Source organism: Haematobia irritans, chromosome 1 (assembly GCF_050003625.1).
Source record: "Haematobia irritans isolate KBUSLIRL chromosome 1, ASM5000362v1, whole genome shotgun sequence".
Lineage (NCBI taxonomy): Eukaryota > Metazoa > Arthropoda > Insecta > Diptera > Muscidae > Haematobia > Haematobia irritans.
Window position 1 is genome coordinate 61,398,723 of NC_134397.1, and position 14,332 is coordinate 61,413,054.

Genomic DNA, 14,332 nt, shown 5'->3' on the forward strand with positions numbered 1-14,332 from the left:
CTTGAAATTCATAATTCATCCACAAATTATATCTTAAAAAAAAAAAAAACAAAAAAACTTTTACACTTCTTGTCACCTTAATCTCAACCTGTTTCACAAAACTTTTGCACTTGTCGTTGTTTTTGAACTTTATATTTTCTATGACATATCTCTAGGTATCATTCAAACCAAGACACAAAGCTTTAGCATAGCCACAAAACTTTAGAGACACGTTTTGGGAAATCTTTATTTCCTTTTCAATTCTTCCATCCCATGAGATTGACTTTGATGGGACACTGCAACATCATTTGATATTCAATAATAGTGAGTTACCTTCAATACGTTGACTTCAATTCAAGAGGCAAGCCACCCAGTGTTGTCTCTTCCTTGCTGGAGCTAAGTACATTTTGTGAGAAACATAAATGTAGCGCCAGGATATTTGTGTGTGAAAAAAAATTAGGCCAAGTTGTTGGTATCATTTTTCATATAGCATCTGATGTTTGTGTTTGCAGTGATGTCTTCATCTGCAAGTCTATAAACATTGTATTTGTGATAGTAGAGCTCTCTCTCTATCGTAACTCACAATGGTCGTATATGTGAAAATGTATTTCCCTTTACTATTACGATGAAATCCCTTAGCAATAAAAGGTGACAAACTAAATAAAATCCAGGCACAGTACAACTATAGGAGGTCTGTATTCTATTTCCTAAGGTATTGAGGTATGAAACATAGTTAACATACTTTTAGGGGCAAGCAAAAGAGAGGAATTGAGGTACGAATTAAAACAATTTTGAAGACTTTTTTTATTGGGCAAAATAAACATTTCTCAGAAATTGAACTAAGGACATTTAGCATGGTAGCTTTTAGAACCTTTTTTTTGTATTTTCTTTTCCTAATTAATTTATAATTAGCACTTGGAAAGCAAGCCAATAAAAGTGAAATTTTCACAGTGAATGAAGAAAATAATGACATATTTTCTGAAAACTTGTAAAAAAGTTTCAAACGAAACCAAGAATATATTTGATCTCATTAAAAAATACAGAAACTGAAGGAGAGATTAATAAATTTAATTACATTTAGGAACTTAATTTATAACCTTAATAAACAGTTTTCGAAGAGAAATGAAAAAATAAACTACATTTAATTTTTTTGGGTGCCCCTAAAATTATGCAAATAAATATTTCTCAGAATTTAAAATAAGGTGAGTTAATACTTTAGTTCTTAAATTTTCCGTGCATTATATTTTCCTAATTAATTGCTAATTAGCACACTGAAATTAAGGCAATAAAAGTAACATTTTCACAGAGAAAAATAAAATAATGATATTTTTCCGAAAACTTGTAAAAAGGCTTAAAAAGAAACAAAGATTTTTTTTATTCCATTGCAAAATACTGTAGGCCATATTTAATAAATTTAATTTACATTTAGGAATTGGAAAGAAAGAAGGCCTTGTGTGTTCTTAATGAAATGAAAAAAAAAATTAAATAAATAAATAAATAAATTAAATTTATTTATTGTAAGCGCCTAAAATTATGCAAAATTATTTATCTCAGACAATGAAAGAAGAATATTTAGTACTGCATTTCTTAGATTTTTTTTTTAAATTTATTTTCCTAATTTATTGTTAATCAAGCCTTGGAAAATAAGCCAATAAAAATAAAATTTTTAAAGAGAATGAATAAAATAATGCCATATTTTTTGAAAACCTGTTAAAAAGTAAAGAAAAACAAGAATATTTCGTTCCCATTAGAAAAAGTTTGAAACTGAAGGCTTGATTTTAATAACTTTAATTAAAATCTAATTCATTGTATGGTGTTGACTAAAAAGTTTTCTAAAAAATTAAAAAAAAAAAACAAATATTGCGAGCCCCTAAAACTATGCAATAAGGACTATTAACTAAGGATATTTTGTACTGTAATTTCTAAATTTTTTATTTTATTTTTTTAATTAATTAACAAAAAACAAAACAAATATTGCGGGCCCCTAAAACTATGCAATAAGGACTATTAAATAAAGATATTTTGTACTGTAATTTCTAAATTTTTTTATTTTATTTTTTTTATTAATTTATACTTAGGTCCTTGAAAGTAAAGCAATAAAATTAAAATTTTCACAGAATGAAGAAAAAAATGTTAAATTTTCAGAAAACTTGTAAAAAAGTTTAAACGGAATCAAGAATTTTTTTGATCCCAGTAAAAAATTAAGTAAACTAAAGGAATAATATAATAAATTTAATTAAGATCTAAGGTTTTAAGGAGTTAAGATCTAATTATGCTAAATGACAGCTCCTAAATTTAGACAAAATAAACATTTCTCAGAATTTGAGAAAAGAATATTTAGTTCTATAGTTTCTTTTATTTCTTTTATTTCATTTAATGACAGAAAACTTGTAAAATATTCAAAAAGAAGCCAAGAACTTTTTGATAGATAAAAAAAATACTTTATTTATTGGGATACCCAAAACGTATGCAAAAAAATATTTTCTATTTATAAAATTTTTTATTGATGCATATTTTTTTATTACGAAATATTATAAATTATGCGTATATGTAATATTAAATAGATAAAACTAATACACTCTAAGGGCTAAAGTATTAATATCACTTATACGCAAAGGTGGCACTTCAATTAATATCACTTATACGCAACGGTTGAGATAATAAGAAATAAACTATAATAAGAAACAAATACGGACCAATTTATATATTTCAAATAAAATTTCACGCATTTCAGAAAATCCTAAAAGGAAGGCCAAAACTTTTGCTTTCATAGCAAAAATATATTATTGTATGAGAATATTTTGTATTAGTGGGTAGTGGAATATTTGAAAATGACTCGTCGATATCCAATGCTACCAATCTTATTTTAAGTTTCATTTAACCAATAAAAATAAAATTCGTGAAATTCGAAAACAACTGTTAACAAAAAATGAGGAATAATAATAAAGAAATTCATTAGAGTTTGATTTTTTTGCTACAAAATATTTATGATAGCCCAATGGCATTGTTAAACTATATCCTATATAATCGCCTAGACACTTTAAACACTGTTTGATTTTTATACTACAATTATTCTCTTTTCTTCAATTCATGGTCAAATGTTTAATATATTTTGGAATAACAACATTTTCGTATATTTAATAAAATGTTACCCCCCTCCCCATCTCTTTGTTATAATGTGGTTTCCTTTTTATTTATGTAAAATACATAGTTTAATTTAAATGTAATTTCTTTACATTACTGTTTATATTTCCTCAAAATTGCTATCTAGTAAAATACACAATGCTATTGCTTGGGAATGGGGATATTGTTAAATTTTGGTGGGGGGCCTAGTAATGGCAATGTTGGTCACTGTGGATTCCTAAAGCAATACAAACACAAAGCGTGAAAGAGTGAGAGAGAGAGTACCAACATCCATACATACACACCTACAAGATACATATCCTGAAATTGAAACCATTCATTTGCATAACGATATTTATGGTTGAATGAACTTCAAATTAATGCCAAACATTGTTTGAGGAGACAGAAATATAATTTTCAAAGTCCCACAAAAATCTATGGCCTCTCTGCCAAAATAATCTTTAAAATTACCACACCATTCGGTGGAATTGTAATTACAGGGTGTAGAGAGTGAAATAAGAGGATTTCGTGGGTGGAGAAATGATTTAAAATTAAGACAAAGATAAGATACTGTCGAAATCAAATTATATGAATATTTTAACCGTAAATTGGCTTCAAACAAAAACGAAGGGAAAGGTACTACTAGTCGCTAGTTTTAAAAATTGAAGATAGGGTTAAATCCTCTAAATAAAACAAATATAAAAATTGATTAGTTAAATAGAAATTGTAAAATGGATTTTAAAGGGAAATTTGATATTGAAATTCAAAACGGAAAATAAATTAACTTGGACTGTATTAGCGTGACTATATGTTTACACACATTAGAGCGTCACTAAATCTTCTCATGCTGATAAACATACCATTGACATTTCAAAACTCAAAAAAAAAAAATAATAATAATAATAATTACAGCACAACTCGGGTTAAATCAATAAAACAGAGTGGATGAAGAAATTTCTATCAAACTATTAATTCGAATTAATTAAATTGTGATGGAATCCGATTTTTTTTAATTTCGAATTATTTACGGTGTGGTTGCCTCATGACATGTATTGCAACCAACCTCGGGTCGCTAACATTTCTATGCCGCTCGTCTGACAGTTGCGAAGATTTATTCTAGTGACAATTCATTTATATTGTTTAAAAGCTTACAAAAGCATATTGATCTATTGCATTCAAGGATAAAGTTATTCGTTATGTAATTCATCGCATGCAAAAAACACGGTGACAATGCCAGAAATGATTCGAAAAGTTAAGGCCAGATTTGGTCGAAATACACGCCGTGAACTGAATATATCGCGAGAACGATATATTGAAACCTGAGCTTGGAAGTCATTGAATATCCAAATAATACAAGAGTTCGCCGGTTCACAACAAAGTTATCTAGACAGAAATAAGCCAAGGAGTTGCTTCGCTTGCAACAAAGCAATTTGAGCAATTTGTGAACAAATAAAAAGATCGTATTGCCAAAGAAGTCAGTTTAAAATGTACACCTTGGATTGGCCACCAGAACTCAAGCGCCGACTGTGGTTATAGTACGGACCGTCGTAACATCCAGTGGTCGCTCTCCGCTCTTATTAATGGCGACCAAAATAAATGCCGAATATTATCGCAGGCACACAAATATTTCGGTCATAGACCATGAACTCAAGAACTTACATTTTGGAAAGCCAGCTTAAAATGTACACCTTGGATTGGCTACCAGAACTCAAGCGCCGACTATGGTTATAGTATGGGCCGTCGTAACATCCAGTGGTCACTCTCCGCTCTTATTAATTGCGTCCAAAATAAATGCCGAATATTATCGCAGGCAGACAAATATTTCGGTTATAGACCATGAACTCAAGAACTCACATTTTGGAAAGTAAGATTAGCACTAAAAACTACCGAAGTATTGATCATCTCACTTCTCGAGCAATGGGTCCAAATACTGCAAGGTATATTTCTTGCAGTGTGTGTGGCTTTATATGATATTTTAAGGCCATAATTCGTGCCAAAGGTAGCCAATTTGAAATAATCAATAATCAATGGTTTCTAAAAGTTAATGTTATTTGCGGCATAGTTTGCTTTTTAAAAATAAAATTAAAAACAAAAACTGAAAATATATACAGATTTACTTTGTTACATTACATATCAGCCACCCTATAATACAATTTTAAATAACTAACTTCAAGATTTAGATCAGATATTATTTAAATATATGCTGGCTCTCTCCAAATTACACCACCTGTCCCCATAATTGGTTGTATTATATGCATGTCCCCGAAGTATGACATTTATGGTACTAAGGATAAAAGTTCCCAAATAAGTTCTATCTATGCAAATATATTTTTATAAAGCGCTACACTAATAAACATTATTTATATATAAGGAATTTATTTATATTTTGTTTCAAACTTTCGGACGAATAAGAAAAATATTAAAAATAAATCCTCTATTGATTTATTATGTAAAAATTTTCTGCTATAATAATATGAATAATTTTAAACCATTTAACCATAGTTTGGTTCTCACACTTGCTCCAACGAATGTTTATCCCCCTGTGCATATAATTTATTTGTATGTCCCCAAAGTACGAGGTTATTGTGTTAAAAATAATATATTTTTCTAAGGCGTTTCAATTACGAACAGTATTCATATATAAAAGGAATTAATTCCTATTTATAAAATTTATAAAACCGATTTTATTTTTCATTTGTACAATTTTTTTCTCTAAGAAAAAAACTTGGTATTCAGATCGATTTGTTTTATGCATGTCCTCGATTTTTATGCATGTCCCCAAAGTAAGACACTTATAAGCCATATATTTCCATAAGGCGTTTCGCTTATAAACAATATTCATATATAAGGATGTTCATCACCTGTCCCCATAATTGGTTTGAGTTAAGCATGTCCCCGAAGTTAGACAATTGTTGTATCAAACTTAAGATTTACAAAATAAGTCCAATTAATGAGGTTCATAAGGCTACATATTTCTACATTTATGGCTTTGTATTTATGAACAATATTCATAAATTAGGAATTTATTCCTATTTTTGTTGCAAATAATGATAATTCATAAATGTCCCCAAAATTTCCAATGAATAAGGGAATAATTTTAAAAATAAATTCTACCTTAATATTATAAATTTTACTATAAATATTAATATAAATTTTCTGTTATAATAATATGAATAAATTCATACTATTTAACCCTATTTTGGCTCTCCCTCTCTCTCTAATGTTCACCACCTGTCCCCATAATTGGTTTGGTTTATTCATGTCCCCGAAGTACGGCGTTATTGTGTTAAAGATAAATTTTACCAATTAAGTCCATTTCATGCGCATTATTAAGCAATATGTTTTTACGTTTAGACAATATTCATTATGAACAATATTCATATATACAAGAAATTTATTCCTATTTGTGTTTCAAGTACTAATAATTCATAAATGTCCCCAAAGTTTTCACGGAATAAAATAATGATATTATAAATAAAATTCTATATTGATATTTATATATGAATTTAATTCTTTAATAATATGAACAATTTCATAATTATAAAGTATAAATTCATAAACCTTATGTACCTTTCATTGTCAGTATTTTTTTTTCTGATAAACAAAAAAGATAAAAACAAAACCACAATCGAACATGCCCATCAATTTACTTGTACTCACTGTCATACCCCCCATAAATTCGTTTAACCTACATTCAGATCTCAATAGCATACCGATGGACAATTTTAAGTGGATGTGTTCGGCTATGGCTAAATGGACTTACCTCTTCTTCATTGCTTGCAGTATTTACGGAATCCATGCTTTGTGATAATCCCAGGGGTGCTAAAGCCATTTGATTTTCCATTGTTGTTCCTGTTGTTGTATTACTGTTGTTGGAGTTCGAGCCGGTGTTGTTGTTGTTGTTGGTAGTACTATTGACAGTTGTTGTAGTTGTTATACTGTCGTTACTATCTACCACAGATGAGATGCTAGTGGCTGCAATGGCCGTTGAGGCAACAGCTGATGTTGGAGTTGTGGTACTGGATGAAGATGACGATGTATTGGAGTCGTTGGAATGTAACGAAGTATTAACGGTTAAAGTATTTGTTGCCGGCGAATAGACAGTGGTCGAGATGTTGTTGCTGTTGCTGTTGGGTGATGCCGATGCTGATGAAGTTGTGGTGGAAATACTTTGATGTTGTTGGGGAGTATGCGATTGTTGTTGATGATTTGTGGCTGTTGTAGGTGTTGTCACCGCTATTAATTGCTGTTGCTGTTGATGTTGCTGCTGATGATGATTGCTGGTGTGATGGTTGTGATGATTGTAATGTCTGATTTGTTGTTGCTGTTGTTGATGGTGTTGTTGCTGCTGTTGTTGGTGTTGTTGTTGCTGATATATATTCTGTTGATGGTGTTGCAATACCAAATGTTGCTGATGTGCAGCAGCAGCTGCGGCCGCAGCAGCTGCAGCGGCCTGTTGTTGTTGTGAATGCGAGTGTGTGGCTCCCTGACTAAACTGGTGATGATTCAATAGGGCAGCAGCTGTGGCTGGACTAATGTGATGGGCAGCAACAGCAGCGATATTACGTTGATGGGCAGCGGCAGCGGCCGCAGCTGCTGCAGCGTGTACTTGCTGTTGTGCAGCGGCGGCAGCGGCTGTGTGATGTGAATGTGTGTGTGCGTTAAGGGCAGCTGTGGCAGCTAATTGGGCAGCGGCAGCAGTATTATAGGCCAATTGATGATGGTGACCGGCTTTAAGGGCAACAGCAGCGGCTGGTGATGTGGCGTATTGCAATTGGGGTGCTAATTGGGCGGCGGCGGCGGCAGCTGGCTGGTTGGCTGGTATTACCGAAACGGCTGCGGCACACTGTCGTTTGGGTGACAACACCTGTGGGGCACTCGCTGGCGTTTGCGGCAGCGTTGGCCTGCGTTTAATCGCAATCGACGAAATGGTGATGGCTTTTTCGTACACGTTTGTCTGGGGGGGAGTGATTTTGGGGCTGTTGTAGAGACACGTTTGAAGAAATAGTCCTCAGCTCGACTTTAGCAGGATACTTGGGGATTTCTTTAAATTGTCTATGCTCCACATACAGTGACAGCCAATGTTTTTTTGTTTTGTGTATAAAAAAATCAAAAAGTGGATATGATTCTTTTGCCGAAAGGATGGGGATGGAGTTACTTAGAGTTACTCCAAATGACCTTTAATTAGTTCCTTTTGTTGAGTTCAAATACTTCTGGGTTTGTTTTTTTTTTACTGCTCACAATTTAAACTGTAAAGAAAGAAGAAAGAAAAATATAATTTTTATAAAATACCATTCATAATTTTTTTGTTTTGTTTTTTTTTTTTTAAGGATTGGGGTTTGTTTGGTATTCTTCAAGTCACGAAAGGTTTTTTTACGATTCACTTAATTGCTTCTGTCAATTAACAATTGAATGGAACATTTTATGTTATAAATACGTCAATCATTAGAATTTACGTCATTTTCTATAACAACTGACACAGTTTTAATGATACCACGCTTTGGTATAGGAAACTATCATTTGCAGACATTCTACGGTCTCTATGAAAGAAAATGGAGCAAGTAATTGAAATTTTAACAAGCAAGGAAAGTCTAAAGTCGGGCTGGGCCGACTATATTATACCCTGCACCACTTCGTAAATCCATATTTTCGATACTATATCAAATCCGTCAAATGTGTTGGGTGCTATATATAAATGGTTCTGTCCCATGTATTTGGGAATCTGACTCCATCTGAAAAAAAAATTATAATCTATAGACTTAAAATTGAAGTAAGGAAAGTCTTAAGTTGGGCGGGGCCGACTATATTATACCCTGTACCACTTTGTAGATCGATACCGTATCACATCCGTCAAATGTGTTGGGTGCTATATATAAAGGTTTGTCCCAAATACATATATTTAAATATCACTCGATCTGGACAGAATTTGATAGACTTCTACAAAATCTATAGACTCAAAATTTAAGTCGGCTAATGCACTAGGGTGGAACACAATGTTAGTAAAAAAAAAAACATGGGAAACATTTAAATTTGAAGCAATTTTAAGGAAACTTCGCAAAAGTTTATTTATGATTTATCGCTCGATATATATGTATTAGAAGTTTAGGAAAATTAGAGTCATTTTTACAACTTTTCGACTAAGCAGTGGCGATTTAACAAGGAAAATGTTGGTATTTTGACCATTTTTGTCGAAATCAGAAAAACATATATATGGGAGCTATATTTAAATCTGAACCGATTTCAACCACATTTGGCACGCATAGCTACAATGCTAATTTTACTCCCTGTGCAAAATTTCAACTGAATCAGAGTTAAAAATTGGCCTCTGTGGTCACATGAGTGTAATTCGGGCGAAAGCTATATATGGGAGATATATCTAAATCTCAACCGATCTCAACCAAATTTGGCACGCATAGCTACAATGCTAATTCTACTCCCTGTGCAAAATTTCAACTAAATCGGAGCAAAAAATTGGCCTCTGTGGTCACATGAGTGTAAATCGTGCCAACGATATATATGGGAGCTATATCTAAATCTGAACCGATTTCAACCAAATTTGGCACGCATAGCTACAATGCTAAATCTACTCTCTGTGCAAAATTTCAATTAAATCGGAGTGAAAGATTGGCTACTGTGGTCATATGAGTGTAAATCGGGCGAACGATATATATGGGAGCTATATCTAAATTTGAACCGATTTCAATAAAATTTGGCACACTTGACTATAGTACTAATTATTCTTGTTGTGCAAAATTTTAAGCAAATTAGGGTAAAACTTTGGCTTCTGGGGCCATATAAGTCCATATCGGCCGAAATATATATATGGGAGCTATATCTAAATCTGAACCGATTTCTTCAAAAATCAATAGGGTTTTATTCTGAGCCAAAACAAATACTTTGATTACAAAAATGTGTTCACGGACAGACGGACATGGCTATATTGACTCAGTAGCCCACCCTGAGCATTTTTGCCAAAGACACCCTGTGTCTATCTCGTCTCCTTCTGGGTGTTGCAAACTATGCACTAACTTATAATACCCTGTTCCACAGTGCGGCGCAGGGTATAAAAATTGTAAAAATTTTATTGATATGAAGAGAGTGTTGCCAAGTTTATATGAAGACAGTGTTGCCAAGTAGTGTGGTTAGTATTTTTCTGGCTCTTGTCCCCAAACTGTGATACTATTGTCCCCAATTTAAATTAAAATTCTTCACAAAAATCTCAAGAAATGTTTGACGGGTTCTTATTAAAAAAAAAAATAAAGAATAAATCTGCTGTATAAAATCAATAATAATTAAAAAAATCAATAAAAATCAATAATAAATAAAATTTTGGTCATACCAGCTTACGGAATGTAATAATATCATGATTTCTAAACACAACATTAGGTGAGCGATGATCCTCTTCCCACTGCTCGATAAATAACAATCGAATACACAGAAAAAAATTTCACGAACAATTTTCCAATTAAAATTTTAATTGAGTTTTAAAAAATATTCAATTAAAAATTCAATTGATTCAATAAATTTTTTAAGTGAAACAAAAATCAATCACAAACATTAATAGTATCAATTAATTTTTTATTTGGATCAATTAAGTTTTTAATTGAACTTCAATTAATTTTTTATTTGATACTATCATTTCTGTAATTTAAGACATTTCAATTAAAAAAATAATTGGATCAATTAATTTCGTGATTGAATCAGAAAAGCAATTTTTTTTTGTGTAAGTGCGGCCACCATGAATTTATTATGAAATTGTACTTTTAATTACTCAAGTAATAAAATCGGGTGGCAGATCTATATGAATGTGAATCATCCAAATCGCTGATGAACACTGATTTGATTGTAGAAAAAATACTTATCCAAGCTGAGTAAATTTATAATTTACCCCTTGGGCTCCCAAACTAGAATCCTGTATCCGTTTCCAGTTCAAATGATCTAGTTGAACACTATTGCATGTTGTAGAATAAAAAGGAGCAAAAGTGTCTTATTTATAATATTTGATGATTTGCTGTGCTTAATTTTTAATAATGTAAAAATAAAAAGAATTTCATGAACTGAATTGATTTTGAAAAAATCCCCAAATCTATGGAAATACCCGGTTCTACGAATTAACGCCTCAATGAACTAAGGCCCCAAAGAGAAAATGAAATAAAACTCCAAATGTTTATACAGATAGCAAAACCAAGATTTTTTTTGGGACTTGATTTCATTTTCTTGGAGCTTTGTTTAATTTTTAAGATTGGGATTTTTGTTCGTAATGAAAGAAAGCCTCAAAATTAAAAATTAAATAATATCCCAAAATATATTTTGGGGCGTTATTTCATTTTACCGATAAGGACAAGATTTTTACCCTTGTAAATACGGAAAAAAAACTATCAAGTGATGGGTATATAATGAATAAATTAGTAAGTTTACATTTGTATTCGGCCAATGAAGTTTCAAAATGTATGAATGTATGACAAGAAGAGCAAATCCGCGATTTTTTCCTTGCAATTACAAAATTGCATTTTCGTGTTGCCCCCTTTGGAAAATTACCGATACTTTTTTTACTGTATATATAGGAATAATGTTTTATGGATGAGTGTTTATAATACCCCCACACAAAAAAAATTTTTTTGATTCAATCACGAAATTGATTGATCCAATTAATTTTTTAATTGAAATGTCTTCAATCACAGAAATGATAGTATCAATTAAAAAATTAATTGACAGTCAATTAAAAAATTAATTGATCCAATTAAAAAATTAATTGATACTATTAATTTGTGTGATTGATTTTTATTTCAATTAAAACATTTGTTGATTCAATTAAATTTTTAATTGAATATTTTTTAAAACTCAATTAAGACTTTAATTGAAAAAATTTTCGTGAAATTTTTTTCTGTGCCAAAGAGAAGATATCAAACTGTTTGGAATTTGGTAGTTAAAACAAAAAATAAACAAGTAAGTAAAGTAGAAGGTCGGGCGGGCCGACTATATCATACCCTAAACCACAATTACAGAATTAGTAATCATAAGCATTTGTGGGGTAACATATAGGTCTGGGAGATAAACCGCAGTTGCATATTTAAGAAAATTAAGGGGTACATGTCTATGGGTGCTTTGTGTCAATCTGACTATTGCTCATAGTCAATGTTGCCAGGGAAAATGTTCGGTTTACCCTACAAGGACAAAAAAAGTTCCCTACTTTCCCATACATTCACAAACAATTTTCCCTACAATATTTTTCGTTAAATTTAAAAAAATTTACAAAACAAAAATGGTTCTAAGTACTTTATTATCTTAAAACATGAATGTGCAACGTATATAACTTAGAATATAAATTTGTATTACCGCCACGGTTGCCACAGTTGGTAGAATTCTACCCAAATTAGTAACCTTTTTTGTTAAATCTCTATAAAAATAAAATTTTGGAAAAAGTTTCTATAAACAAATTTTTGTGAGAAATTTTTCTATAGAAATAAAATTTTGACAATAAATTCTATAGAAATAAAATTTTGAGAAAAAATTCTACAGAAATAAAATTTTGAGAAAATTTTTTATAGAAATAATATTTTGAAAAAAATTTCTATAGAAATACAATTTTGACAAAATTTTCTATAGAAATAAAATGTTGACAAAATTCTCTACAGGAATAAAGTTTACCACACATTGTTAAAGATCAAGCCTTGTCGGCTTCTAATTTCCTCCTCTAGAGCCACCAAAATGTAAAAATTATTACAAAATGTGTTGAGTGAAAATGTCCTACATTGTGGCCCTACAAGACGCTATATATTAGAAAAACCCTACTTATAGGGAATTTCCCCTACTTCTAGCAACACTGGCTGTGTTGATATTGCGCCTACGGAGTTAGTATATTGAGCTAATATTGAGCCCATTATTAAAAAAGAGAAAATCGTTAAATTAGTGTGGGTAATAAATACAAATTTGTAAAAGTCGAGCAATATTCTTATGTAAGAGCTACAAGTACGTATAAGTACGATCGGCTAGTACATCCAAAGTTGAAATTTGAGTAACATTGGTTAATAAATAAGAGTACTATGGCCAAATTTGGGAAAATCGAGCGATACATACATATGGAAGCTATATCTAAATCTGAAACAATTTGCATAATATTTTGCTGGTTTGATTAATACCACAAAAGGTTACCTTGTGCAAGATTTGAGTAAGATCAGTTAAGAAATGAGGCCTGTATGGTCAAAAATAAAGTTATTAGGGGCGAATTTTTCAAAATCGGGTGATACATATATGGGAGCTATATCTACATCTGAACCGATTTCGATGAAATTTTGCACATATAGTTAGTGCTATAGAAGACTACATTTAGCCAAATTTGGGTAAGATCGGTTGATAAATAAGAGTTTTATGGCCAAATTTAGAAAAATCGGGCGGTACATATATATGGGAGCTATAGTCAAATCTGAACCGATTTCGATGATTTTTTGCACATATAGTTAGTGCTATAGAAGATTATATTTAGCCAACTTTGAGTAAGATCGGTTGATAAATAAAGGTTTTGTGGCCAAATTTGTGAAAATCAGGCGATACATATATATGAGAGCTATATCTAAATCTGAACCGATTTGGATTTGGATTTGAAATTTTGCAGACTTGAAGGGCAATGGAAAAGATTACCTTTTGCCAAATTCGGTGACGATCCGTTTGAAAAAAAGCGCAACGTGACCCCATTTGTCGAAATCGGGCGATACATATATATGGGAGCTATATCTAAATTTGATCCGATTTCTTCCAAACTCAATAGCGTTCATCCTTGTGCCCAAAAACTTCCCTGTACCAAATTTCATCAAAATCGGTTAATAATTGCGACCGGAATCCTGTGAACAACAAATACATGGACAGACGGACGGACGGACACCAAGCGCTAGAAAGACTCAGGAGGTGATTCTGAGTCGATCGGTATATATTTTATGGGGTCTAAAATCAATATTTCTGGTAGGCACATTTTTTGACCGATCAAACTTATTATACCCTGACCACTATGTGGTTTAGGGTATAAAAATAAATAAAACCTTAGTTTGAAGCCCTGAATGTTTTGCCGTTCTTTTCACAATGTTAGGAAATTCCCTACCAAATCCCCAAGTCTCTAAATCAAAAAATACGCACTATTGCCAAGTATTGTTTTAAACCTTCCCGCAAATATGCAACAAAAATACCGCTGAAATAATATTTCATTTTATATATTATTTTAATATTTATTTCACTCAGG

General features: G+C 31.5%; 1 protein-coding gene across 1 annotated transcript in view; it reads right to left on the minus strand.

Annotated features, from left to right (window-relative positions):
- cpo (RNA-binding protein) overlaps nucleotides 1-8,632 on the minus strand; it is a 368,767-nt gene extending 360,135 nt beyond the window's left edge. The window contains 2 exon segments of the mRNA XM_075295151.1: nucleotides 6,866-8,112; nucleotides 8,617-8,632. Of these exon segments, the coding sequence (XP_075151266.1) occupies nucleotides 6,866-8,112; nucleotides 8,617-8,632 (1,263 nt within the window).
- Between the last annotated feature and the right edge of the window lie 5,700 nt (nucleotides 8,633-14,332).